Here is a 26,125-nt window from a genome sequence, read left to right on the forward strand (position 1 = left end):
AACAATCAACATTCAGCAAAACTATTAAGTGAATAACACAGTAAAGAGAATAAAACAAAAGTGTAAGGGAAGTCCATGAAAGAGCTTTTAGCAGACAAGGGTGTAGTGGGGGAAAGCACAAATTTTCAAGTCAGATCTAAGTGTAGAGTCAACTGGATCACAGACTAGCTTTCAGATTAGGTACTTAAATTTCTCTGAGTTTTGCTGCAATGAGTGTTTCTCCAGGATGTCTTGATCCAAGTGAGACAATGCATAGAAAGCCCAGACATATATTGGACACCAAGGAAATGTTAGTTCCCTTCTTTCAGAAGGAAAGTAATCAAAATGTGATGTACCTGGGTGTTGTTCACCCAGGTTTACCGTGGTTCTTGTTCATGAATTAAGACCGCACAGTCAACTTGTCTTTGGTCCATGAAACCTGGGACCAGCTGTCACCTCCCGTGCCAGGGAAGGAAAGACAGGATAGATGGCCAAAGCTGGGGCCAAAACACTGGGCTCCAGTCTCTTAAAGAGCGGTTGCCTCTTCTGGAGAGGACTTTTTGCCATCAGGGTTGAATTGAGTAACTGCCCTGTGCTGAGCACTGAACCTCAGCCTTGGATATTTGCTATAGGGCATGAACACCTACCTCACCTCTGTCTTGATGGGACTGGAGAGGCATACATTAGTCAAATTCTCACATAAATAAATAAGCAATTACATGTTATGGAAAGTATTATAAAGGCAGAGTACCAGTGCCATGGGAGCATGAACCAGGGACACTCAAGGGAGACTGAATCTGTAAGAAGGATCTTCTCTGCCAATGACATTTGGGGCTGAGATCTGAAGGACAGATGGGGGCTGGGATCCCAGGATGGGACCCTGGATCCCAGGATGGCCGATGGGATGCCCATGCTTACTAGGAGGGCTGCACGAGAAGATTCCTGTGTTGGGAAGGAACAAAATAAGTTGGAAGAACTGAGAAAAGACTGGTATACCTGGATAATGAGGAATGAAGGGGATCTCTTGTGATGTGAAATGACTTTGGAGAATTAGGCTGGGCCAGATTATAAAAGACTCTTCACAATAAAGGAATGTGCTTTTATCTTGTAAGGGATGAGAAGTGATTGAAAGGTATCCATTCTGGAGTGACATTAATAAATTAAAATTTTGAAAAGACATGATGGATGCCTATATTGGTGAGCCTTCTCCAGAGACACAGAAGCAGTAGGAGTCTGCTATAAGGAACTGACTCACACCGTTATGGAGGCTGAGAAAGCTCACAATCTGCTGTCTGCCAGCTGGAGCCCCAGGAAGCTGGTGGTGTGATCCAGTCCAAGTCCAAAGGCCTGAGCACCAGGGAGGCCAATGGTGTAGATTCCAGTCCAAGTCCAGAAGCCTGAGAAGCGTGACCCCTAACAGCAGCAGAGGATGGAGGTCCCCAGTCTGCAGTCAGGCAGGAGGACAAAGGGCAAATCCCACCCTCCCCTGTGTCTTTCAATGCAGGCTCTCAGGGGATTCGATGGTGCCCACATGTGCTAGGGAGAGTGTCTACTTCCCTGAGTCCACAGAAATCCAGTGGTAATCTCATCCAGACACACCCAGAAATTATGTTTAATCTGAGCGCTCCATGGCAGGCGAGTCGACACATCAAAGTAACCTCTTAGGTGCAGGCCAACCATCAGGTGCCTATTGCAGAGGCCCAGGAAAGAAGTCACAGAAGCTACTCTTTGGAGGTGGTGATGAATTTGGAGAGAAGAAGGTGGATTTGAGAGAGATCCAGGATGTAGAACAAGCAGTATAGACAGGACTTGTTGATGGCATGGCTGAGGACAGGGGAGGATAGGGCTGAGGATGGGGGAGGACAGGGCTGAGGACGGGGGAGGACAGGGCTGAGGACCGGGGAGGACAGGGCTGAGGACGGGGGAGGACAGGGATGAGGATGGGGAGGACAGGGCTGAGGACGGGGGAGGACAGGGCTGAGGATAAGGGAGGACAGGGCTGAGGATGGGAGAGGACAGGGCTGAGGATGGGGAGGACAGGGCTGAGGATAAGGAAGGACAGTGCTGAGGATAAGGGAGGACAGGGCTGGGGATAAGGGAGGACAGGGCTGAGGATGGGGGAGGACAGGGCTGAGGATAAGGGAGGACAGTGCTGAGGATAAGGGAGGACAGGGCTGAGGATGGGGAGGACAGGGCTGAGGATAAGGGAGGACAGTGCTGAGGATAAGGGAGGACAGGGCTGAGGATAAGGGAGGACAGGGCTGAGGATGGGGGAGGACAGGGCTGAAGATGAGGAGGACAGGGCTGAGGATGAGGGAGGAAAGGGCTGAGGATGGGGAGGACAGGGCTGAGGGTGGGGGAGCACAGGGCTGAGAATGGGGGAGGACAGGGCTGAGGACTGTCCTCAATGGATTTCTGTTAAATTACCTGAAATTATTAAATGCATCCTAGGAGCACTTTGTTCTTTTTCAATCCTGTTCCAGAGGCCTTGATTTCTAGCATTATTGTTTTCAATACAAAATTCAGGAGTCAAACTCTGGGTAGTATTGTAACATAAAATAGACTCACATTGATACCTTTGGTTTTGTAAGATTCAGCTCAACATTTGGCATTCATCCTGATCAGTTCATCTGCTTAGTGTCCGTCTGTCTTTCCATTAGGTGAGATCTAGAGTCTGCCCCTCCCAGTGTGGCAATTTGGCAAAAATGTGAATTCTATTCCTCTTACTGTGGTTTACAACACTAGCCAAGTCTTGTAGGCTGTGGGGGCTTAAGATTCAAATCCAAGTTATCTGGTGTCTTTAGAGACAGGTTTTTGGTTGAAATAAAGTCAAGTCCTTGGCTATTTTGGGGAGACAAAAGGCCAGACCTTCATTATTGGAAGAACTTGCTCCCAAAGCTTGATTTTTATTTTCTTTGTTTAGCAGTATTCTCACAGTAGCTTTAAAAAAATCAGCATAAAAAGTTCACTCTCTGTAAGATCTCCTTTGTGTGCAGATGTTAAAAGGCTCTGCCTATTTAATTTCTTCTTAGCTATGGTACGTGTGCATTATTTTATCTGTCCCAGAAATCAAAGTGTGTGTGTGTGTGTGTGTGTGTGTGTGTGAATTTACTAGTGAAAAGATGAGGCAGTATTAATGAAAAAACTCCTCTACTCAAATATCCCTGGTTTCATGCCTGCGTACTGTTCTCACATTCTGTCCGTGTGTGCACATCACACATGTACAGTTGTTACTGTTCAGTCACTAGGTCGTGTCTAACTCTTTGTGCTCCCGTTATCTGCAGCACATGCATAGTGGACATGCTGCTCTGTGCTTTTTCATACAATGTTCAAGCCGATCCACAAGGCTGAATAGTGATTTTACCTAATGGCTGTATTTTAGTGTCTTACTACATAAATATTTAATTCATCCCTTTCAGCTGGATACTTAGTGGACACCAGTGTAATCTCATTGTTAGAAACAACACCCCAGTGAATATTCCCACGTACGTAAGGGCAGCATGTCTCAAACACTAACAGGAGAGGTATGGAATAAAGGGATGGAATAAAGTATGGAATATGGGATGGAATAAAGTGTGTGAGTCCTTCACAGGTTTGATGAATTTGGGCTTCCCAGGAGGTTCAGTGGTAAAGAACCCGCCTGCCAATGCAGGAGACATGGGTTCGATTCCTAGGTCGGGAAGATCCCTTGGAGAAGGAAATGGCAACCCACGCCAATGTTCTTGCCTGGGAAATCCCATGGACAGAGGAGCCTGGGGTCGCGAAGAGTTGGGCATGACTGAGAATGCACACACGCACCATGTTGTCGATACTTTCCAGAGGGTGAAACCGATTTACAACACATTCAGGTAGGGCATAACAAATGTGTTTCTCTTTTCTTTTCCTAATATGGGCTAGTTTTGACAACGGGGTTGATAATAACAACAGTAACAATAATAGTAGCAGCTAATATTCTTGAGATGAGCTATGTGACAGGCATTACATCAAGTGATCTGCAAGCATTGTTTGTAATGGTTAAAAATGTAAATCTGCAGACCGACTTCACAAGGCCAGCTCCAGACTCCACCGAGCTGTTGTCTAACTGGCCCTGTTCCCTCTTTACAAATGGTTCATAGGGGCACGGTGAACCTCAAGTGAATTAACGTGATAGGGCACCTCGGTAAGCCCTGGGTAATGCTGGTTACCATTATTCCTAATAATGATTATTTTAGGAACCCATTTTACAGATAATAAAATGAAGAGGTTAACTGTATGGGTCGAGGTCACATAACTAGTGCGAGAGTGTGCTGGGATTCCAACTGCAGAGACCATTTCCCAAGGATTACGACTGCAGACACCTTTTTGTAATACAACTACTCAACCAGTTCCCAAGAGGGGAACGATACTGATAGCTAAGAAGTGTGACTGTTGCCCCTGAGTTAAATCAAGGCAGACTCAAGCCTAGAAATGAGAGCATTGGGACCCCATGTTTCCATGTTTCACTGGAAAAGCCAAGATGTAATTCCTTGTTTCCAAGCAACAAGGCAAGCTGGTTTTTCGATGCTGTTTCCTTCATCCTTGGGATCTGAAGGCAGGAATCTGTGAAACACCCCCTAGACTGTAAAGGCCTCATGGGCAGGAGCCCTGGGGTCCTGCTTAGGACCCCCGTACGCTCCTTCCTTGCCTCAGGAAGGTTCTCTACAAATTTTTACTGACCTGCATTTCCCCTAAATACCACCATAAACACTTCCAGTTATTTCTTAATACACTCCGTTCATAACTGCTTAGTCAATTATTTTTATTAGCATAACATTCCTTTTAAGCATAATGATATTGGAAAAACAGAAACAATGTAAGCGCATTTCCTCGGCTATGGTTGATTGCTGGTGTTTTCCTTATTTTTTTTTTTTTTTTTTGTGGACTTCCTTTGCAGATTTGATGAATTAATTGTAAATTTCCCAAGGGGAACTAGCATGAACTGATCTTTGTCTTTTATTCTGTAATGTTTAGTTTCTATTCTAGTCCTGGTGACTATCCATTGAGACCAAAGTTTGAATATTGCCAAAGGCTCATAAAATTGCTGACATAACCTACTTTCTCCAGAGAACCCAACTTCAATTTTCCTAATGAATGAATGCCTTCTTTCTCCCCCAATCTCTTTGCTCCAATAGCTATTTGTGGAGACCGTAGATGTCAACGGCAGGACTCTCGAGGGGCCGGTCCCTCTGGAAGTCATCGTGATTGATCAGAATGACAACAGACCCATCTTCCGGGAAGGCCCCTACATCGGCCACGTCATGGAGGGGTCACCTACAGGTATGTTAAGTCAGCTCACAGTTTGCATGAAGGCTTGGGAGGTAGCCTACTGTGATCTCCGGGGATTCTGGAGACTGTTTCATCGCCACCGTTCTGACTTACTGTTGGTGTGCGTCAACACTGATGTATTATTTCCCTGGACAGAAGCACGCTCTAGAAAACTACAACTCAGAACATGACTGGGGTGCTACAAGCTGTGAAAGTGTCTTCCCTTGTGTGCAAAGGTGACCCTTAAGGGTGACCAACATCTCAGTCTCCGACGTATGGTTGATATTGGACACCATTGTGAGGGCCCCTTGTGAGGGCCCAAGGCTGAGCTTGGTGTACAGCAGGACTTTGAGGGAAATTAAGGACCTTACTGCAGCTCCTCAATTAATATTTCTCTTCATGATTGCCTTTTAATAAGAACCGTTTGGGGGAAATGTGTAGGACATTTCCACCCCCCTTTTCTTAGACGATGTGGATGGAGAAAACTTTTGTCCTTGTTCAAAGGGTCAAAGGCAAGACATTTTATTTCCCTCTCTGGCAATACATGTTTCTACTCTATGGAAATCAAGGTTACTACGGAACTCCTGTTATCTTTTCCCCAGTTTTAACCTTTCTGTCGGTAAAAGTTTTAGAATTGAGAGCTCCCTTTTTGGCCCATAGATACTAGTTAAAGCATTCTGTGGCCAGCAGCAGCAGCAGTCACTCCTGAGCATAATGCTTTAGAAAGTGAAGAGCAGCAGAAAAATCCTTATTTTAGGGGTAGACTTTAATTTTAAGCTTTCACATACATTGAGTGAAAACAAGCCAGTGAAGAAGGCCAGCACTGCTGTGTCTGGATTATGCCCAAACACTTGTAAAAAGGAGTCACTCCTCAGGCCAGTAGGACAGGGACGCTCGGGGGCTGCTCGGCTGGTTCTTTTTTCCTTTGCTGAATGGAAGGAATGTATCAATAACATGTAGATACCCGAGGCTCTGGAAGTATTCCCATGGCAACCACCTAGCCTACCAGGTGACTAATTGTATGCAAGGTGCCTACAACCTCCCTTCAGCTTCCAGGAGCTAGGCCTCCTGCACTTGGTCAGATAGAACCCCAGGGGCAGGAGCAGCCCTCTCCCTTCTGGGATTTGAAGGCATTCTGTAAAATGAGCCTGGAGAGTCAGAGAGCAGGCTGGTGACCGTGGGTCAGATCACCTCAGGGCAGACCTTCCCCTCGGCATCGCTCAATAGGCTGCTTTTGATGGAGAGATGACCTCCAACAAGACACACCCTGGAATTTGGGTTGGAAGTTTACAGAAATCTTAAACAAGCTGATTTGCAGAATGAATTAGAAGAACTGATGGGGAAAGCTATTCAAGTAACTGGAGTTTGAGCAGAGCAGAAAAATGATTCCCAGTTTCCATGTGTGGTACCCGGGCCCTGTTTGTGAATGATTGGAATTTGAGATGGGCCCGAGAAGTGTTCTAAATGTAAATGACAGCGGTTACATCCGAGGCGGCTGTGAGGCGGCTGGGAGCATGTACATGTCTTTGTATATTATATGTGTATATGATTAGACGATGTCCAATTTTTCTCCCACTGCGCCCTTCTTTAAAGTTTCAGAAAGAATTTCAAATTTTATTGCTTTATATACATGTCATTATTTTCAGAGAAAAATGGAATCCTTTATGCCCATTGAATTTCTTAAAGCACAAAGCAATTCGGTTAGCATGAACGTATTCCCAGCAAAACATAAACCACCTTAAACTTCTATTTGTGATTGGTATTATCCTATAAAAATACATAAAGACTTGGATATCTGTATGGAATAGTTTCTTCCAGTTATGCAGAATTTGGCCTGATTCATGGTTTTCTTTTTCTGCACCCTCTGGGTTTGATTATAAAACAGGAATTGAAATATGGAGTCAGTCAAATTTGAGGTCAAAAATGTGACAATGTTGTGTAAAAGTTTCAGTGGAAAAAAACCCTTAGATTACTTTGCATCCTGTGGGAGAGCTCAAGCAGATGGTACCTGATGTCTGTGAGGACAGTGGAAACCTGGGACAGAGGTGGGGCCTGTTTTCCGGTCCCCTCCCAGCCTAAGCTACTTGTAAGTCCTGACAATCTCTGACAGGCTGGAGAAATGATCACCTCTTCTGTTTCCACAATGTCCTGCTCATTTGTGGCTCATGGAATCCTATGCTCTGTAGACACTGTATTGCATTCATTTCACAGAGAGGAATCCCAAACCTCAGGAATTCATTGACCTTGCCCAGTTCACATAAATGACAGGTGGGTACACTGTTCAGGACTCAACCCACAGCATCAACCTTCAAATCATGTGCTCTTCCAACTGACTCACCAACTTCCCTGTGCAAATAGCCATTGAATGATCATCACATTTAGGGGGGCACTGCTGTGTGCCAAGAGCTTTCTCTAACTGTATCGTTTCTTCCACTCTGCCCTAAGGTGTGGGTACCACTCTTCCCATCATACAGATGAGAAGGCTGAATCTCAGAGAGATCTGGGAACTTGAACCAGCTAAGGCTGGTGGATGAGCTAGAATCAGTGTCTGTGTCTGGCCTCAAGCCACAGGCTCTTTCCCGGACACCATATTGTATGTAGCCACCTTCTCACACATGGACTCTTTGCAGGCCCAGCTAAAGGGAAGTATTTGTGTACGTCTTTCAGATGAACTGAGTTAACTCCTGACAGAAAATAACCAGCTCTTCTGACCAAAGAGCCAGGCACCCTGAGTCACTTTTCATTTAATGTGAGCTGTTGCTCAGTTCCTAGGGTTAAATGATGTTAAGCATGGGGGCCCTTATATCACTCGCATCACTTTCTTCTGTATCCACATAACCAGAGCAGCTTCATGGGATGGGACCTGCACAGCCTCACAGAGCCCCAGGCTCCAAAGGGCTCCACACTTGGTTTAATGATCTGTTGTGGCCATCTTAAAATTCTTAATAATTGGTCAACAAGAGATCCTGCATCTTCATTTTGCACTGAAAGTGAAAGTGAAAACGAAAGTCACTCAGTCATGTCCAACTCTTTGTGACCTCATGGACTTTTCCAGGCCATGGAATTTTCCAGGCCAGAATACTGGAGTGGGTAGCCTATCCCTTCTCCAGCAGATCTTCCCGACCCAGGAATTGAACCCAGGTCTCCCATATTGAAGGTGGATTCTTTACCAACTGAGCTATCAGGGAAGGCCCATTTTATGTAGCTGGTCCTACATATAGCACTGTGGCCTGGAGCTGGGACTGATGCTCTGCTCAACTCCTTAACAAGGTGAGACTGTGAACAGGTTAGTGAACTTTCTAGAAGCCTCAGTCACCTTGTCTGTATTAACAGATAGGGTGGGTATAGAATAGTACCTACCCTAGAAAGCTCTATGCACGGATTAACATAGGTAGTGTGCTTCACTCAGTGCTTGGAAGTGTTTAAGACATGCCAGAGTATTGTTAATGCTGCAATTATTCTTACTATTCTGGCGGTCTACCCTTCAGGGAAAGTAAGGCAAAAAGACATGCAGTTTGTGTGAAGGAACATCCATCTCCCAACCAACCAAGCATCATTTTCATGTTGCAATGTACCCAGATGCCATCAGCACCAATCCATCACCAAAGAAGGTCACCCATATTTATCTCTATGTGCAGACAGGAGGCCATTTCTAGCTGCTCAGCATAAACTCCAGGGTATTGTTTTAGGGAATCATTACTAGATGAAGGAAGATCAACAGAAAATAACAGTCTTTGAACTTTGTAGATTACATACCATCCCTTTTGTGGAGCCTCAAGGCATTGATTTATGGGACCCAAACCCAGACCCTGGCTGTTCCTTGGAGCCAACGAGAACTCCGTGTGAGTCTGATGTTCTGTGAGTGCCCAATACCAGGACCTCACAAGTGTGAGGGGGGCGGGTAGGTAGAGGCTGAGACCCTTGAAGTTCCTGGAGGACACACACCAGGGCCCCACAGTGCCTCCTGGTGCCAGCTCCCCCATGTTTTGTCACCACTGGGCCTCTGGGCACCGTTGAGAAGGGCCATCTGTGAGGACTGGTGTTCAGGGCTTCCTTCAGAAACAGACCCTGAGGTGAGGACTGAGGGCAGGTGGTTTACCAGACAGGTACAGGATTGCAAGTGGGGAGCGCTGCAGGAAGGAAAAGCCAGCCAACTTGAGATACTACAATAGGTCAGGTACCAGGGTAGGCCCTTCTGAGCTCAATCCCCTGGGGAGGGAGGACTCTGGGAAATGACATAAAACACAGACATTGGAGTTACTCCAGCTCCAGATCCAGGGAGCTATGCTCTCCATCCGCCATGCTCTCCCCAGGGGCACTTTGGTTCCCAGACACTTCTGCTCAGCCGGGACCACACACTGGGTTGTAGCAGCCCAGAGGCAGCCCTCCAACAAGATCCAGAAGCTAGCTGTTGGCCTCAGCTGAGTTCTTCCTCCATGCTGTTGGCTACCCTGATGTTAGCAGGGGCAGCTGGGAGAAGGGCACCCACCCACAGGAGAGGCAGCTTTGAGAGCCATCAGGGGAGGGAGGTAATGGGGAAAATATCTTAGTCACCACACTGTGTAACTGAAAAAGATGAATGCAACACTGACCTTTCTTCAGAGAGAGGACAGGACCACAGGACCTAGAGGTGCATGTTCTGAGTCTTGAGAGATGCCCATTGCTTACCTGCATGCTGACCCTTCTTGAGGCTGTTGAACGGAGACAGAGATTAGTGGCTAAATCCTCATCTTCTAACGTCTGAGAGCCCAAGGACTGTGCCCTCTCTTGCTCCCTTTATTTTTTTTTTCACCCAGTATTTTTATTGAGCATCAACTCTTTGCCAGCACTATTCTAAATTCTGAGAATCCAGCCACAGACTTGCCAGATGCTGCACATTTCCTCCAGACAGCCAGGTGGAGAGACAGCAACAAATAAATCAGAATTGCAGTTGGTAGGAGAGGCAGAGCAGTCATAGGGACCACTCATCCCAGAAGGGCGGGAAGCTGGCCTCCCTTGAAGATGTGATGTGAGGAGACTGGGGGCAGGAGGGGAGTTATCTTTTATTTTATTTCTGGCTTCCACCTGAGTTTCTGTTCTTCTAGTCTCAGTAAGTTCTATCATGGCAGACAGAGGGAACCAGCCAATCAAATGACCTTTGGGACCTAAAAATGATTGTCTCGGGAGCTCAACTTTGCTCTGCAGTTGGTATTTTCTAAAACAGCTTGGACTAAGTACAGATGGGTTTGATATTTGAGAGTTGGTATTTGAGACCTCACTCAGCATGCACCCTCAGCTTGGTGGTGGTAAAGTCCCTTTTCTAGTCACCTGTTTACTTGTTGCCATACTGCCCGTGCCTTTTGGTTCACCAGCTGTCCAGTTTTCCTCTGCTGATGTTTAGACTCTCACATCAAAGGTTCTTCCATTCTCAACAATCCCAGCCAGTCCCACGGGCTTCACATTGGGCACACAGCTATTTTTTTCTTAAGTAAATTTCTTTTAAAAATAAAACAATTCCACTTTCCCCATAGCTTTACAAAAGTGAGAAAGTGCAGGTGCCCTCCAGTCTCACCATTCGGAGCAAACCGCAGTTGCCATCCAGGAGCATGGTTCTAGGGCTCTCCCTGGGCACACAGGGATGCACACACACAGCACAGTCCCATGGAAACAGAGCTCTATGTGCTCTTCTGTGCCTCGTTCTTCACCCTGCACGGTCCTGTGGACATTTTTGTAAGTCAATAAATTTCAAGTTATATCATTGTTTTAAACAGCTAATGCTTAGATCTACCATCATCTAGTTAGCCAATCCCATATTGACTTAAATTGTTTTAACTTTTCCCTATTTGCCATCAATTCTGCAAGGGAGGACACATCTCTTCCTATTTGTGTGACGGTTTCTTCTGGGTAAATTCATACAAGTGGAATTGATAGGATAAATGATATGCTTATTACATTTTGATGTATATTGGGGTGACACTTTTAATCAGAGTATTATATTGGTATCTCAGCTAAACTCATGTAGGAAGATTTAACAGTCTTTCCTTTCACAGATGAGCACACTGCTGGATATTTACTTGTATTTCTGGATTATACCCAATATCTCTAAGTCTTGTGGTCATTTCACTAGCTGTGTCTGTAAGCTGTGAACTGTCTCAGGCTAAACTTCTCCCCAGATTTTGTGGTTGAAGAAGAGGACTGAAATTGTTGATTCTGACCCCTCTCCTGGAATCATCATCAGAATCTTAGCTTAGATAAGTTGCCCAGGAACCCATTAACAGGCCATAGTGCCATTCAGATTGAATTATGATATAAATCACTCCAGTGCAGTTGACCATAAAACAAAATTTATGAAAGAGTTGCATAAGCTAATCAGAGACATCTTCCCAAAGGGAAAATTCCAGAATAAGATGTATCAAAACTGTTGAGTTATCTGGACCTTGCCACTACTCAAGAAGCTGAATGTCTTCTGACTTGCTCCTATCCACATCTGGAGTCCCCATGTGGTGTCTACAGGGGCTGTAAACCAAGCCAGTCAACAGCCTTGTTGTGGGCACTTTTTTCCCTCCTTTATACCCCAGCCCCTCTCTGATGGAGACACCCGTTGCTGCTCGTCCACTGGTGCCTCGGAGATACCATGGGGCTTGGTGAAGACAAATGAGGATGCTTGGAGTCCTGTGTTCTGTTAAGAGGATACCCAACCACTGAAGCTGTATGCTGCATCTTTAATGCAGGGATCTTTGAAAACAGTTCTTCCCATTTTTATCCATAGCCCTCGCTTCACCTGAGTTCATATATGAGTCCTTGGGGCCAGAGACCAGTTCAAGAAATAGACACCACCTTGTTTTTAAATCACTCTTCTCTCTAACCATGAAGCCTTTGTTCCTCGCATGGCTGTCTCCCCTCTGCCCACCACCCACCCTTATTCTCATTCAAGCCAGATCTTCTAGGCACTGAGGGTAACCCACAGAACTGGACAGATTGGCTCCTGTGCTCACAGAAGCTACTCATAAAAACAAACCTTTGATAGCCCCTGCCCCACTTGTTTGCTTGGTATATTTTAGACTCAGGCTGGGAGTCATCCATTCTCATTTGGGAGAGAGAAGGATCTGTGACATCAACTATCAAAAATAAAATAAAAATTAACTAAATAAGCCAACCAAAACAGCATAATAGGTTAAAGTTAAGGGAAGGTAAAGAGGCATTGGTAGCTTCAGAATCTTAGTGATCATTCCACATTTTGAAAGAATAATTCTAATGTGGGTTTCCAGTTAAAATTAAAATCAGATGAGCAGCTACAAAATAAAAAAGAAAGCTTCTTTGAGTTGTTATGGCATCGAGCATGGTGGACTCCAGCACCACTGAAATCCATCCCTGATGCCCAAGGATCCACTCTGAGTAGTCCAGGAATTCTTAGTGTTACATTAATACTACATCGTGGCAGACCCACCCTGGCACTAAACAGTTATAATTTCAGGGAAAGTCTTATTTCAAATCAATTCTTGATGACACTTCATTCAGCAAAATCATTCAAAGAACGTTTATTGGTCAGCATCTATGAACCAGATAGTGTTCTAAGTTTTGGAGATGCCATACTGGCCATGACCGGTTAGCTCTCTACTCTGAAGACATTTGCTTTTCACTCGGAGGAGAAAGATAATTAATGATGAATGGAATAAACAAGATAACTTAAGTCCTTTGGATAGAATAGAATCAGGTGATGTGATAGAATGACAACAAGGTCAAGGAAGGCCTCTCTAAAGATGTGACATCTAAGCTGAGACCAGGGTGAATGCAGGAGCCACAGTGTCTAGAGACCAAGCAAGGTCCTTCCAGGTGGAGGGATCAGAAAGTGCAAAGGTCTGAGGCAGGAAAGATGGTGGGACAGAGAGGAGACCATGGCGGTGGGAGAATGTGAGCACAAAGAAGGGCCCCTGGTGAGGTCCAGGGGAAAGGCCAGCAGGAGTCAGCAAACTGTGGGCCATGGGCCAAATCTGTTCCACTGACTGTTTCTTTTTAAGTTAAAAAAGTTTTATTGAAATACAACCATGTCCATTTATCCAAGCATTGACAAAGGCTGTTTTCACATGATGCTCTTAGAACTGGGTAGGTAGTTGGAACAGAAACAATGTCCCACAAAGCCAAAAATATATACCACCTAAATATATTTTTTAAATTTGTAAAAAATTTTTTAAGTTTAAATATATATTTATATATCTCTTGAGGGTGAAAGAGGAGAGTGAAAACATTGGCTTAAAACTCAACATTCAAAAAACTAAGATTATGGCATGTGGTTCCGTCACTTCAGGGCAAATAGAAGGGGGAAAAGTGAAAGCAGTGACAGATTTTATTTTCTTGGGCTTCAAAATCACTGTGGACAGTGACTGGAGCCATGAAATTAAAGGACGCTTGCTTCTTGGAGGAAAAGCTAAGACAAACCTAGACAGCCTGTTGAAAAGCAGAGACATCACTTTGCCCACAAAGGTCCATATAGCCAAAGCTATAGTTTTTCTAGTAGTCATGTACAGATGTGAAAGTTGGACCACAAAGAAGGCTGACCACAGAAGAACTGATGCTTTCAATCTGTGGTGCTGGAGAAGACTCTTGAGAGTCCCTTGGACTGTAAGGAGATCAAACCAGTCAATCCAAAAGGAAAACAACCCTGAATATTCACTGGAAGGATTGATGCTGAAGCTGAATCTCGAATACTTTGGTCACCTGATGAAAAGAGATGAGTCACTGGAAAAAACCTTGATGGTGGGAAAGATTTAGGGCAGGAGGAGAAGCGGCAACAGAGGATGAGATGGTTAGATAACATCACCAGTTCAATGGACATGAGTTTGAGCAAACTCCAGGAGGTGGTGAAAGACAGGGAAGCCTGGTATGTTACAGTCCATGGAGTTGAAAAGAGTCAGGCACGACTTAGCAACTGAACAACAACAACACCTACCTAAATATGTATATATAAACTACTTAAATATATATTTAAAATATATTAAACATGTTAAATAGCTTAAATATTTCAGTTCAGTTCAGTTCAGTCGCTCAGTCGTGTCCGACTCTTTGCGACCCCATGAATCGCAGCACGCCAGGCCTCCCTGTCCCTCACCAACTCCCGGAGTTCACTCAGACTCACGTCCATTGAGTCAGTGATGCCATCCAGCCATCTCATCCTCTGTCGTCCCCTTCTCCTCCTGCCCCTAATCCCTCCCAGCATCAGAGTCTTTTCCAATGAGTCAACTCTTCGCATGAGGTGGCCAAAGTACTGGAGTTTCAGCTTTAGCATCATTCCTTCCAAAGAAATCACAGGGCTGGTCTCCTTCAGAATGGACTGGTTGGATCTCCTTACAGTCCAAGGGACTCTCAAGAGTCTTCTCCTGTATTAAATATATACAGTCTTTAATGTAAATTGACCATTTATAGAAAAAAGTTTTCAGATCCCTGGGTTAGAGCTCTGTAAGATTTCATTTTGAATTTAATAGGAAGCCTTTGGGTGGTTTTAAGCAGGAAAGTGGTAAAATCTGATTATACTGTTAATAGATGACTTGTGCTACTCAGTGGAGAATAGAAGTAGGGACATGTTGGCATTCCAGGCACTAGAGGACCATGGCCTGGGCCAGGGTGGGAACAGTGGAGGCGACAAGAAGAGGTCACATAAGAGTTTTGTGATGAGCTCAGGATGAATGGGAGAACACTAAATATTGACTCATTTCATGGTACCTGATTATTGTAACCAATACCATCTATTTGGAATTATGGTAATGCCATAAACTACAGATTCTTTACCAACTGAGCTATCAGGGAAGAATAGGTTTGTAAATTTTCCTCAAGTATGAACTGGATTTTACCTTTGGTTTTCTATGGCTTAAGCTTAAAGCCAGGGGATCACATTGTCTTTTCATCTTCAACTGTCAACATTCAGCAGAGTTCCAGGCACATGGTAGCCCCTCAATAAATTTCGTTCACTGAACAAATGGCCCCAAATGGCAGAAAGCGTGAATCACAATAAACTTCCCTTTTATTAGATTTTTAAATAAACATTACCTTTATTAATAATTTATTCCTCTTTGAACAAGTATCTCAAGAGTGTGTTCACTGCCAGATCCTCTGGTGTTCAGTAAGGATGGGGTCAGGGAGGGAAGGATGCATGAAGTAGACATGGACCCGAGTCAGAGGAGTGAGTGTGCAGAGAAGGGAGGACGGCAGGCAGTACACACCCTGAGCCCCCATCAGTGCCGCACAGGGAAGGCCGGGGCCAGGAGCACCTCACCAGGACCAGGGCAGGGAAGCAGTGCGGGCCCTTCAGACAGAAGCCGTGATAACCACCTGCACAGTGTCTCCAGGGCCGGATGCTGGTTTAGGTTCTATGCTATCTCTTAATGGAATCTTTGCAATTCTTTTAGAGTCAAGGAAACAAGCTCATGGAGGTAGTTTACTTCCCCAAAGTCACACAGTTGGTGAGTGATAAAGCTGGGATTCAATTCAGCCTAACCCCCATGCCCTTTCATTTCCTCTCCATCTGCCCATAACATCCACTGCCCTTTTACCACTTTACCCATGAAAATGCTACGATCTATTGAAATCTGCTACCCTGAGTTTAGGGAGCATTGCCTTGTGTGCATATGTGTGAATGTGTACGTATGTGTGTGCACACGTATACGCATGTGTGTAGGCATGCATATGTGTGTGTGTGTGTGTAGTAGGTGAGAGAGACAGACGGAAGGTGGGAGGGAGAAAGTGAACACTCCCAGCCTTCTTACTCTTGCTTACAGCCTGGCTTGTCACAGCCCTGCAGCCCGCAGTTAAGGCGATGGCTTCTCAAACGGAGCCAGGTCCTCCCCCTAGTGGTAGTCCGGGGGACGCTCAAGAACGCTTCTCCAAGATGCATAAGGCATGCTGGCCATCAATCCAGACAGTCCACAAATGTCAGTTAGAAAAGATTTATAATCAGCAGAGAGCTTGATAAACCAGCTTTTACTGCAGCACCGTTGCAGTAAGAATCCCATCCCCTCTGAGGGCAGAGTCTAGGGCGGCCGCTTCCATCCATCTATACAAATACCTTTGAATCACTCCACCTTAATATATGAACAGTATTCTAAAAGAAGTCCTCAGTAATTTATGTGTAGAACCACCTCCCTCCTTAAGTAAATGGAAGAGATTCAGTATTCTAAGTTCAATGGGAAGAGGGCATATAAAATCCCTTTCAAGTATATGTTCTTATAAAATATAGGTCATGAATTGAGTTTTCCAGTATCAAAGAAAAAATTTTAATAGACTTTCAGCTTTCTTGCTTTAATTATGGCTGCATTTTTAAAAACCAATCATAGTACCCAAAGCTATTTTATTATTCAGAAGCCTGGTTCTTTTAAAAATTTTCTTAAAAGTTTGGTTTGGGGAATTTTAATGTTTTCTTCTTGCTCTGTTTTTCTTTTCTTTTTTTTTAAACTTTCAGTTAATATGCCAATTTTTAATCGGCTGTGTTCCTGGTTAATAACGGGCTGCTAACAGGGATACTCACTTTGTGGAGGAGGGCAGGCAAGGGCTCGTGTTTCTGCAGTTGATCTTTTGGTCACTTTTCAGAACAATGGAAGACCTCACAGTCTGAGCTGTTGCCATCCATTCCTCTGTTTCTCTTTTCCATTCTGCAACTTCACCTTCCATCTTGTTTGGAGATTCCATGCTCTTTGGCTCATACCAAAGTCTTAAGCCAGGGCTAGAGGTGACAACTTGAATAGTAACCTAGACATGCAAAATTAAGTTAATCAGGTTCTTTCTGCATGTGACACATCATTTAAAAGTGGCTGGGTGGATCTCCACTAGTTTGGAAAAGTATGTTTGAAGTAGTTGAACATGAAATGTTGACCCATGCCCCTGAAACATGACTGAGAGACCTGTGCCACATCTGTCCAGGAAGCATATTCTGTGAATGCAGACAGAGCACACAGGGCGCAACCCCCACAACCTAAGATTATTTTACTCAAAAATGTCGTTAGTGCCAGGGTTAAGAAACCCTGACCTATCAGTTAGGAAGACCAAATCTAAAGTCTGGAGGGGAGACGCTACCTGTGTGAGCATTGGTCAGACCACTCTGTGGTGAGCTAGAGGGGGTGAGTAAAGGCCAGAACCTCCTCGTGTAGGGGTGGTCTGGTAGCATGTAGGCTAACAGGCTAGCAGTGAGTGCCTTGTTAGCAGGAGCTTGTGCTGGGCCCTGTGCTCCAGTGCTAAGGGATTCCTCTGCATCACCTCGCAGACTCAGCTCAGGCATCCTAGGAGGGATATGCAGTGATCATCTTCATGTCTCCAGTGAGGACATTGAAACTTAAAGTTAGAGAACAATTTTTCCAGGAGAAAGAGACGTCTTCCTTAGTATCCATTCTGGTCACTTTTAGTAAGAGACCCCAGCATACTACCATGACAGTGTGTCCAGATTCAAACTCTACTGTCCAGCCTCCCTTGCAGCTAGAAATGGCCTTGTGAGCCAGGGGGCTGAATTTCTGGGATGAGTGGATTTCTGGATGAGTTGGGAGCCAAGTCAGCTGGGAAGAGTTTTCTTTTGTCCTCCTTCTACCACCTATTTCTATTGCTACCTGGAATGAGCATATGATGGCTGGAACTCATGCAGCCACTGTGCTTTGTAAGGTGGCTTTGAGAATGGAAACTATGTCCTAGGAAGGTGTACAAAGATAGAGATTAGATTCTATTGCTTGTGGAATGTCATGTTAGCCATGGGCTGCACCTCCAGAATTATTTTACATAAGACAATAATAGAATCCTGTCTTATTTAACTCACTGTTACATTGGAGTCTCTGTATTTGTTGCCAAATCTAATAACAATAATCTAATATGTCAATATGTGGTATCACTCAAACAATAAGAACTATAACCCAGACAATGTGACTCCAAGCCATGCTTTTTAACTACTATGCTATGCTGCTCAAGACATTCAAACCCACTTACTCCTCTGTATGCATTTCACGTCACCAATTTTGTATGGTAATCAGAAAATAGAGCCTTTACTGGAACAAAAATGGTCTTTGTCTCTTCCATTATCTTAGAGTTCTTTCCAGAAAGCCTCCTGAGGTCTATTTGTCATTAGATATTAGATTAGAAACATACTTAATGCCTTGTGATGGCCTCTTTCCTAGTGTGGTGGTTTTGACTCCATCCTACCTCAGTAATGTCAGATCATAGGCCAGTAGCGATCATCTGAAAATGCTCCAATAATGCACATCAGCATCTGGCTGCCGTTTACGTCAGGGTGCTGGCCTCCTGTCCACATCCCGAGGACTAGTGAGGGAGGGGAAAGGCACAGAGACTGTTCAGAGGGCTCCAGAAGGTTTTCAGAGAACTTTTTTTTTTCCCATTGCTCATGAGTCAACTGGAAATGCATTATGAGGATGTACTTGCCGGCTCACCAAGAAGATCAATATGTTCCGACAAGAGCACAGCATGAGGGTTGAGACCACTGACTCCTGTGTCCCAAAGACTTGGTTTTCAGTTATGTTTTCTCTACTAATTGCAAGGCCTTGAACATGCTGTCTTACCTTCTGAGCTTTGAGTAACTCCTCTGCAAGATGAGGATAACAGTAATGCCTCCAAAGGGAAGCTGGGAGGTTCAATGAGAAGATAGATGTCAGTCTGTGAGCCCCTTGCCTGATGAAATACTGCCTGTGCTATTAGCAGCTACTGATTGGTGTTTTTTCGATGGCAGTATATTCAAGAGGGTCATGGTGCCGTCACCTTACATCTTTCAGGGGAGAGGGGAACTCTGCCAACCAGCAAAGCAGAATTCCAAACCTGGCTCCTTCTCTTATCAGCTGTGTGAATTTGAGCCTTTATTTCCTCATTCTGAATTGATGATCATCCACTGTGGCAGCATTTTGTATGTGTTGAATTAGACAAATTGAAATGCTGTGATATGGAAATATTAATGAAATCTCATTTGTGCACAAACTGAGAACAATGGGATCTCCCAAATTTGAGGCATTTGCCAAGGATTACATAATTTTCAAAGTGGATGGCAGGGTTTAATATAAACCTCAGTGAACTCAGTTCACATCCTACAGAATTCACTGATTCAGCCATTTAAAGTGTTTGATTCAATGGTCTTTAGTATATTCACAAAATTGTACAGTTATCACCACAATCGATTTTAAAACATTTCTGTCATACCTAAAGGAAACCCTGAATTCATTAAAAGTCATTTTCCATTCCTGCTCCCCTCCACAAACTCACTAGACCTAGGAAACCACTGAGCCATCACGGCTTGCTTCCCAGGAGAGAGACATCAGGATGGGTACTTTCACATTCATCATTCCGCTTCACCCTTTCAGTGATGCTGAGTGTTATTATCTCCATGTTTCAGGTGAGGAAACAAGCTCAGAGATGTTGGCACAGATAATCAGAAGAGAAACTATGTAAGTCTGGGTGTGTCTGACCTTAAATCCCACCTTCCTTTAAGGAGACTGCATTTCCTCTGTCTCGGTGTGGGATAATTACTTCTTAGTATGCCTGCTTGTCCTCCACAGTAAGACTTATTTACCCTTATTCGGTGGTCTCTGATGCAAATAGTCAGTGCTGTTCCCCAGCCAAGGCTATGCATCTAAATAAGAAATGCTTATTTTATTGCTCGTGGGAGATGCAACAGGCAAGCAACAAAAAGCTGCAGTGCCATTTCGGCTGAGAGCTTTTCAGGCTAAGAAGCTGCTCCAGGTTATGACTATCCACATGGATTTTCCTTAAAGTCTGAAACAGTTCAGCTGCACCTGGTCCTAAATTACAAATCAAAGGATAAGGTTGGGCTGCATTACAAAAGGGCAGCCTCTTTCTACCACCTGAAGAAACATTTCTAGAGTTAGAAAAACTATAGCCAGGAATCTAACCATTAAATTCATGCAGTAAAATATCAATCAGGAACACTTTTTGCTGCAGGTAACAAAATAGCAATTAAAGTGGCTTAAATGCCTCGGGTTGACTTTTCTCGTATTTCCTGAAGCTGAGAGGTGGGTGGTTGCTCCTTGTGCTTTAGTGATCTGACAGCCAATGTCTTTGTGAGTCTTTGGCCTTTCTCTTGTGGCTGCAAAACTTGTCATGGTGCTAAACATCTATGTTTAGCTAAACATCCATTAATATATACACAGATACATCTGTGTTCAAGGAAGAAGAAAGAAGGGTAAGGAGACAGTGTCTGTGCTTTTCATTAGGAACGCGAAGTCTTTACCACAACCGTTGGTAGTCTTTCATTAACCAATGCCCTGAACAGAACTGAGTCATATGGTTACCCTAGTTACAGAAAGAATGACTTGCAAACCAGTACTTATCTGTATATGAATGTGTATATGTATAGATATGTGTGTGTGTGCATGCCCATGCATATGTGACGGGCTAGAGAGAAGGGAATTGGGAATAGATTTGGGGATAGATTTAGGATTAGCCAATGATTGGTCCCCACACAGTAGCCAAAGTTTAAGGGATTATTTAACTTTTAAAAGGTTAAAATGCAAGATAAACCAGCATCTTCCAAGATTTTGTTATAAGTTTATGAGTTTGAGAATTAACTGGAGGTAAGAATTAGCTGGGATTTTCCAGGCAAGAACACTGGAGTGGGTTGCCATTTCCTTCTCCAGGAGATCTTCCCAACCCAGGGATTGAACCCAGGTCTCCCACATTGTAGGCAGACACTTTACCATCTGAGCTACCAAGGAAGTCCATAAGAATTGCCTGGAGGGGAAGGCACCACTCAAAGGATTTCTTGGTTAAGTAAATGAAGGAAACAAAGTCAAATGGGTTTCTTCACTGCTCAAGTTCTCAGAGGCTTCAAGATGCCAACTGCCAAGATGAAGCAACACCAACCACCAAGATGAAGCAACACCAACCACCAAGATGAAGCAACACCACAGAATCTATCAAAGCAGGATGTTCTACAAGCCTGGCATACAGGAGATGGTGGACACTTTGAAGGGCAGCTCTTGGTACTGAACTGCTGGCTCATCATGAGATACCCGAGTAGTTATGCTCCCCTCCACAGAGTGGCGGTTAGAGACCCAGGTTGAATGCAAGATGGTCTGAGAGCAAGACAATGAACCCAGTGAGGGTTGCTGAGTGTCAGGCGGACATCTGACCTTGGGACTGTCAGGACCAGCAATGGGGAGAGGGGAGCTTGTGAGTAACACGAGCCTCAATGCCTCCACACCCACCCCTCTGGATTTAGCCAGCCTCCTTCACAGAGCCAAAGCTCAAAAAATAAGAACTTTGCTGAGTGAACTAAAATATTATATAAGTCTTAGCCAAGAATTTTAGATTTTCATTTGTTTTGGAGGAGGATCATCTCACTCTTCTCATGAAGACCAACCTTTTGGCCAGGTCCTTGGTAGGAAATTGACTGTCTAGGATCCTGAAGGAAGACATAATACCCAAATGAAAAGTGACAGACACTTTTCATGGGTCTGTCAGACATGGGTCTAATCAGAACTATTGGTAGATGTGTTTTGACCTTCCAGGTAGCCTCTGCCTCACTCTCTTACTTACTATTAATAGTAAGTGCCCAGCTTTGCTATATCTATAACATGCAAGATATAGAACTATAAGTTTCATACATACCACTTCTTTTCAGCCTTACCCCTCCAAAAAAATAGATAAAGGAATTTTTATTTACAGATAAGGACCTGGAACTTGGGGGAAAGGCAACTTACCAGAATTTCACAACTTCCTTCCTTATCTTCCCTTATACCATGTGAACACATCAGTATAAAATAGAGCATCTAGCTGAGAATTTTTTTGGGGGGCAGAAGAGATGACTTTAAACTCATGGTAGCTTTTACCATTTGGTACATAAGAAAAATGGGCCAAATCTGCAGTTACCTTGGTGCTTCTAGGGACCAAAGAAAGTCAGCGGGTAACTGGATTTTATTTTACGCATATTTTTATTAGTAAGGATTCTCCAAAGAAAAACAACCAGTAGGAGATAGATGGATAGATAGATAAAACAAGGAATTGGCTCACACATTAATAGAGGCTTGAAAGTGAAAGTGAAGTTGTGTCCTACTCTTCGCGACCCCATGGACTGTAGCCTGCAGGCTTCTCCGTCCATGGGATTTTCCAGGCAAGAGTACTGGAGTGGGTTGTCATTTCCTTCTCCAGGGGATCTTCCTGACCCAGGGATCAAACCCAGGTCTCAGGGACCAAACCCAGGTCTTCCACCTTGCAGGCAGACGCTTTACCCTCTGAGCTATTTGGAGGCTTCGAAGTTCCAAAATCTGCAGGTAGCATGCAGGACAGCCAGTGGTGTAGTTCTAGTCCAAAAGGCAGCCAGCTTGAGGTCCAAAATGCACCAGTGCTTCAGTTCAAGTGTAAAGTATTTGGGGAAGACCAATGTCCCAGCTCAAAGCAGTCAGACAAGAGCAGTTCCCTATTACTCAGTCCTTCTTTTCTATACTATTCTTCTTATCTTCAACTAATTGGATGAGCCCATTTGGGGGCAGGCACTCTGCTTTGCTCAGTCTACTGGTTCAAATATTAACCTCATCCAGAAACATCCTAACAGACACACCCAGAGCAATGTTTGATGACATGTCTGGGCACCCTATGGCCCAGCCAAGTTGACATAAAATCCACCATCACAATGTTGTAGACAGAATTCTGGCCTTCACGAGCCCTACTCTCAGGTCTCACCTCCGTGGTTATGTTACCTTACATTGCAATTAAGATTGTATATTGAAGAATATACAATGGTGAAAAGACAATCTCTTTAACAAGTGGTGCTGGGAAAACTGGTCAACCACTTGTAAAAGAATGAAACTAGAACACTTTCTAACACCGTATACAAAAATAAACTCAAAATGAATTAAAGATCTAAACATAAGACCAGAAACTATAAAATTCCTAGAGGAGAACATAGGCAAAACACTCTGTGACATAAACCAAAGCAGGATCCTCTATGACCCACCTCCCAGAGTAATGGAAATAAAAGCAAAAATAAACAAATGGGACCTAATTAAACTTAAAAGCTTTTGCACAACGAAGGAAACTATAAGAAAGGTGAAAAGACAGCCTTCAGAATGGGAGAAAATAATAGCAAATGAAGCAACTGACAAAGAACTAATCTCAAAAATATACAAGCAACTCCTGCAGCTCAATTCCAGAAAAATAAATGACCCAATCAAAAAATGGGCCAAAGAACTAAACAGACATTTCTCCAAAGAAGACATACAGATGGCTAACAAACACATGAAAAGATGTTCAACATCACTCATTATCAGAGAAATGCAAATCAAAACCACAATGACGTACCATCTCACACCAGTCAGAATGGCTGCTATCCAAAGGTCTACAAGCAATAAATGCTGGAGAGGGTGTGGAGAAAAGGTAACCCTCTTACACTGTTGGTGGGAATGCAAACTAGTACAGCTACTATGGAGAACAGTGTGGAGATTCCTTAAAAAGCTGGAAATAGAACTGCCATATGACCCAGCAATCCCACTGCTAGGCATACACACTAAGGAAACCAGAATTGAAAGAGACACCTGTACCCCAGTGTTCATCACAACGCTGTTTATAATAGCCAGGACATGGAAGCAACCTAGATGTCCATCAGCAGAAAAATGGATAAGAAAGCTGTGGTACATACACACAGTGGAATATTACTCAGCCATTAAAAAGAACACATTTGCAGTTAGGATAAACTTCTGTTTTTAATGAAGTTCAACAAGACCTCAATGACTTAACAGCACACCAGTCAGCTGTCTGAGGACCAAATGGGTAGCCTTTCAATATCTCCTTTGATATTCTCTTGCAAAATGCACAGGGACCCCATGTGTGGAAAGTGACCCTTCCTGCGAGGTCTCTTAGCAAATTGATCTGTTTTCCATTCTGGAATTCCTCAGATACCTGAATCACAGATCAGAAAGGATCACAGCATGACCTTCTTGGGAGTGTAGTGACTGCTAATGTAAGCATAACGATCAACAGAAATGAAACTCAAAAATCACTTTCCCTACATAGTTCGTGGTCATAGCAATAGAATTGCTCGTCTACATTACCAATTTTAATCTTGGCTTCGACACCTTTTCCAAGATTAGAGTTTGGGAGTGTTTGGAGCTTTCCATGATATTGAGCAAATATCTGAAAAATGATATTGAACATGCTTGCTGTGTATAACCACATCTCAATAAGAAACAGATGGTAAACTCAAATTAAGACAGTTGTAGGAGGGCCTGTTTTACAAAGACCCTATTTAAAAGGAGAAATGAAGAGAATAGAGATGTAACCCACAAACCAGGAAGAGCAGAGCTGGTCCTGGGGAGTAAGCTGGAAGGAGGGAGTCCTGTGGTGGTGGCTGCCTTCAGAGGAGCAGAGCCCCTCCACTGGGGTACAGCCAGCATAGGGCAACCCAGAAGGGAGGGACCCAGGGGGATAGACACCCTAATCTAGCTCAGCTCCCACGTCTTCCCATCTCCAAACCCAACAGGAAGTCAGAGGGCTTGTGCAGTCCATTCAAACCATGTGCCAAGGGCAGAGAGCAGGGTGAGAAAGGGTGATGTGCATGTGCTAGAGATATTCTGTAGACGATATAAACTTCTTGCACATTCTTGCTGCCATTCCTTACAGCAAAGACTAGACCCACATGATTTCAGTGGAGAAAAGTTTTAGTCCTACTCCTTGGCCTGCAGATTCTGGAATTTTGAAAGAATCAAGCATATGCCCATTTAATATAATTACATTTTACCCAAGGTAAAGCATTTGTTTGTATCCCTTTAATCACTGTGAATGAATAACCATTAACCTTTGAGAAGATTTCAAGCCATATGCCATTGGTTCCTAAACTGTTAGACATATTTGCTTTCGACAAAGAGTGTTACTTATTTTTTTATTCATGCCTTCAAAGAAAACATGTTTTCTGTGCTGATAAAGTCAACTATCAGTGTATGTGCTGCTGTGTTCACTAATAGCTGATTAACTAATGTAGAAAACAGGACTCATGCTGGAGTTTTCCTGGGTTGTGCATTTTTGCATTGTCAAGGGGTAAAGAGCATCTGAGTTGGAATCCACACTGTCTTCAGGATATGAGAGGATCCGGGTCAGTGAATTGTTTCAAGGTAGAAGTTTAATGAATCCACCTTGGGCTGTGTGTTCCTCCATTAGCATTATTACAGAACCATTAGTCTGTCTCTGGATGCTTTCCCCCATACCTGATGGCGTCAGAGAATGACAGGTCGCTCATTATGATGCATAATATCTTGCCTCCTCTCTCCTCTCAAACCCTGATTTATCCTCGTGTAAAGAGTATACAGCTTCATGAAACCTGCTGCAAACCAGCTGGATCCTATTCAGAATATCTACTTTCTGCCACATTTCCTTGCAGGTAGCATTCATATGCATACATATATATGTATGAGAGTTTAGATATAGAGAGTTTGAATCAATTTCTTGCATCTCAACAAATTCTGAAAATGATGTCATGATGTAATGTAGCAGCAATTTAATTTGCTAGGTAGGGATTAAGGACTGACAAATCCCATCTCTTTAAGTTCCTTAATTCCATCCGTGCAAGTCAGAGCATTCTGCATATTCCCCAGCCCCCCAGATGAAGTGCTAAAAATGGCCTCCCTGTACTGCTCTCAGACAGGTAACAAGCTAAGCAAAGCTGTGCAGTTACTTGCGATCTGTTTACATTACATAGAAGGTTGGTTAATTAGAAATAATCATGTATCTTAATTAAGGAGCAAATTAATTTTTAAAGAAGTGCTGAGACCCCCTTGGGTTAGGCAGATAAGGGACTGAACACATGGTCTGTGGTTGTCTGTGTAAGTCTTTGCAAGAAGGGTCTGAAGTGTGTGGTGACATAGCCAACAACAACTTTGGAACCAAATATTTGTGGATTTAAAATTGT

At 43.9% G+C, this 26,125-nt stretch overlaps 1 protein-coding gene across 3 annotated transcripts in view; it reads left to right on the top strand.

Moving 5' to 3' along the window:
• Positions 1-26,125, top strand: part of CDH13 (cadherin 13) — a 1,055,068-nt gene that overhangs the window by 693,575 nt on the left and 335,368 nt on the right. For all 3 annotated transcript variants that reach the window (XM_044931221.2, XM_025269790.3, XM_044931222.2), the window contains one exon: positions 5,130-5,274. In XM_044931221.2, coding sequence (XP_044787156.2) covers positions 5,130-5,274 — 145 coding nt within the window. The remainder of the gene's footprint in view (positions 1-5,129; positions 5,275-26,125) is intronic.

Source organism: Bubalus bubalis, chromosome 18 (genome assembly GCF_019923935.1).
Source record: "Bubalus bubalis isolate 160015118507 breed Murrah chromosome 18, NDDB_SH_1, whole genome shotgun sequence".
Classification (NCBI taxonomy): Eukaryota; Metazoa; Chordata; class Mammalia; order Artiodactyla; family Bovidae; genus Bubalus; species Bubalus bubalis.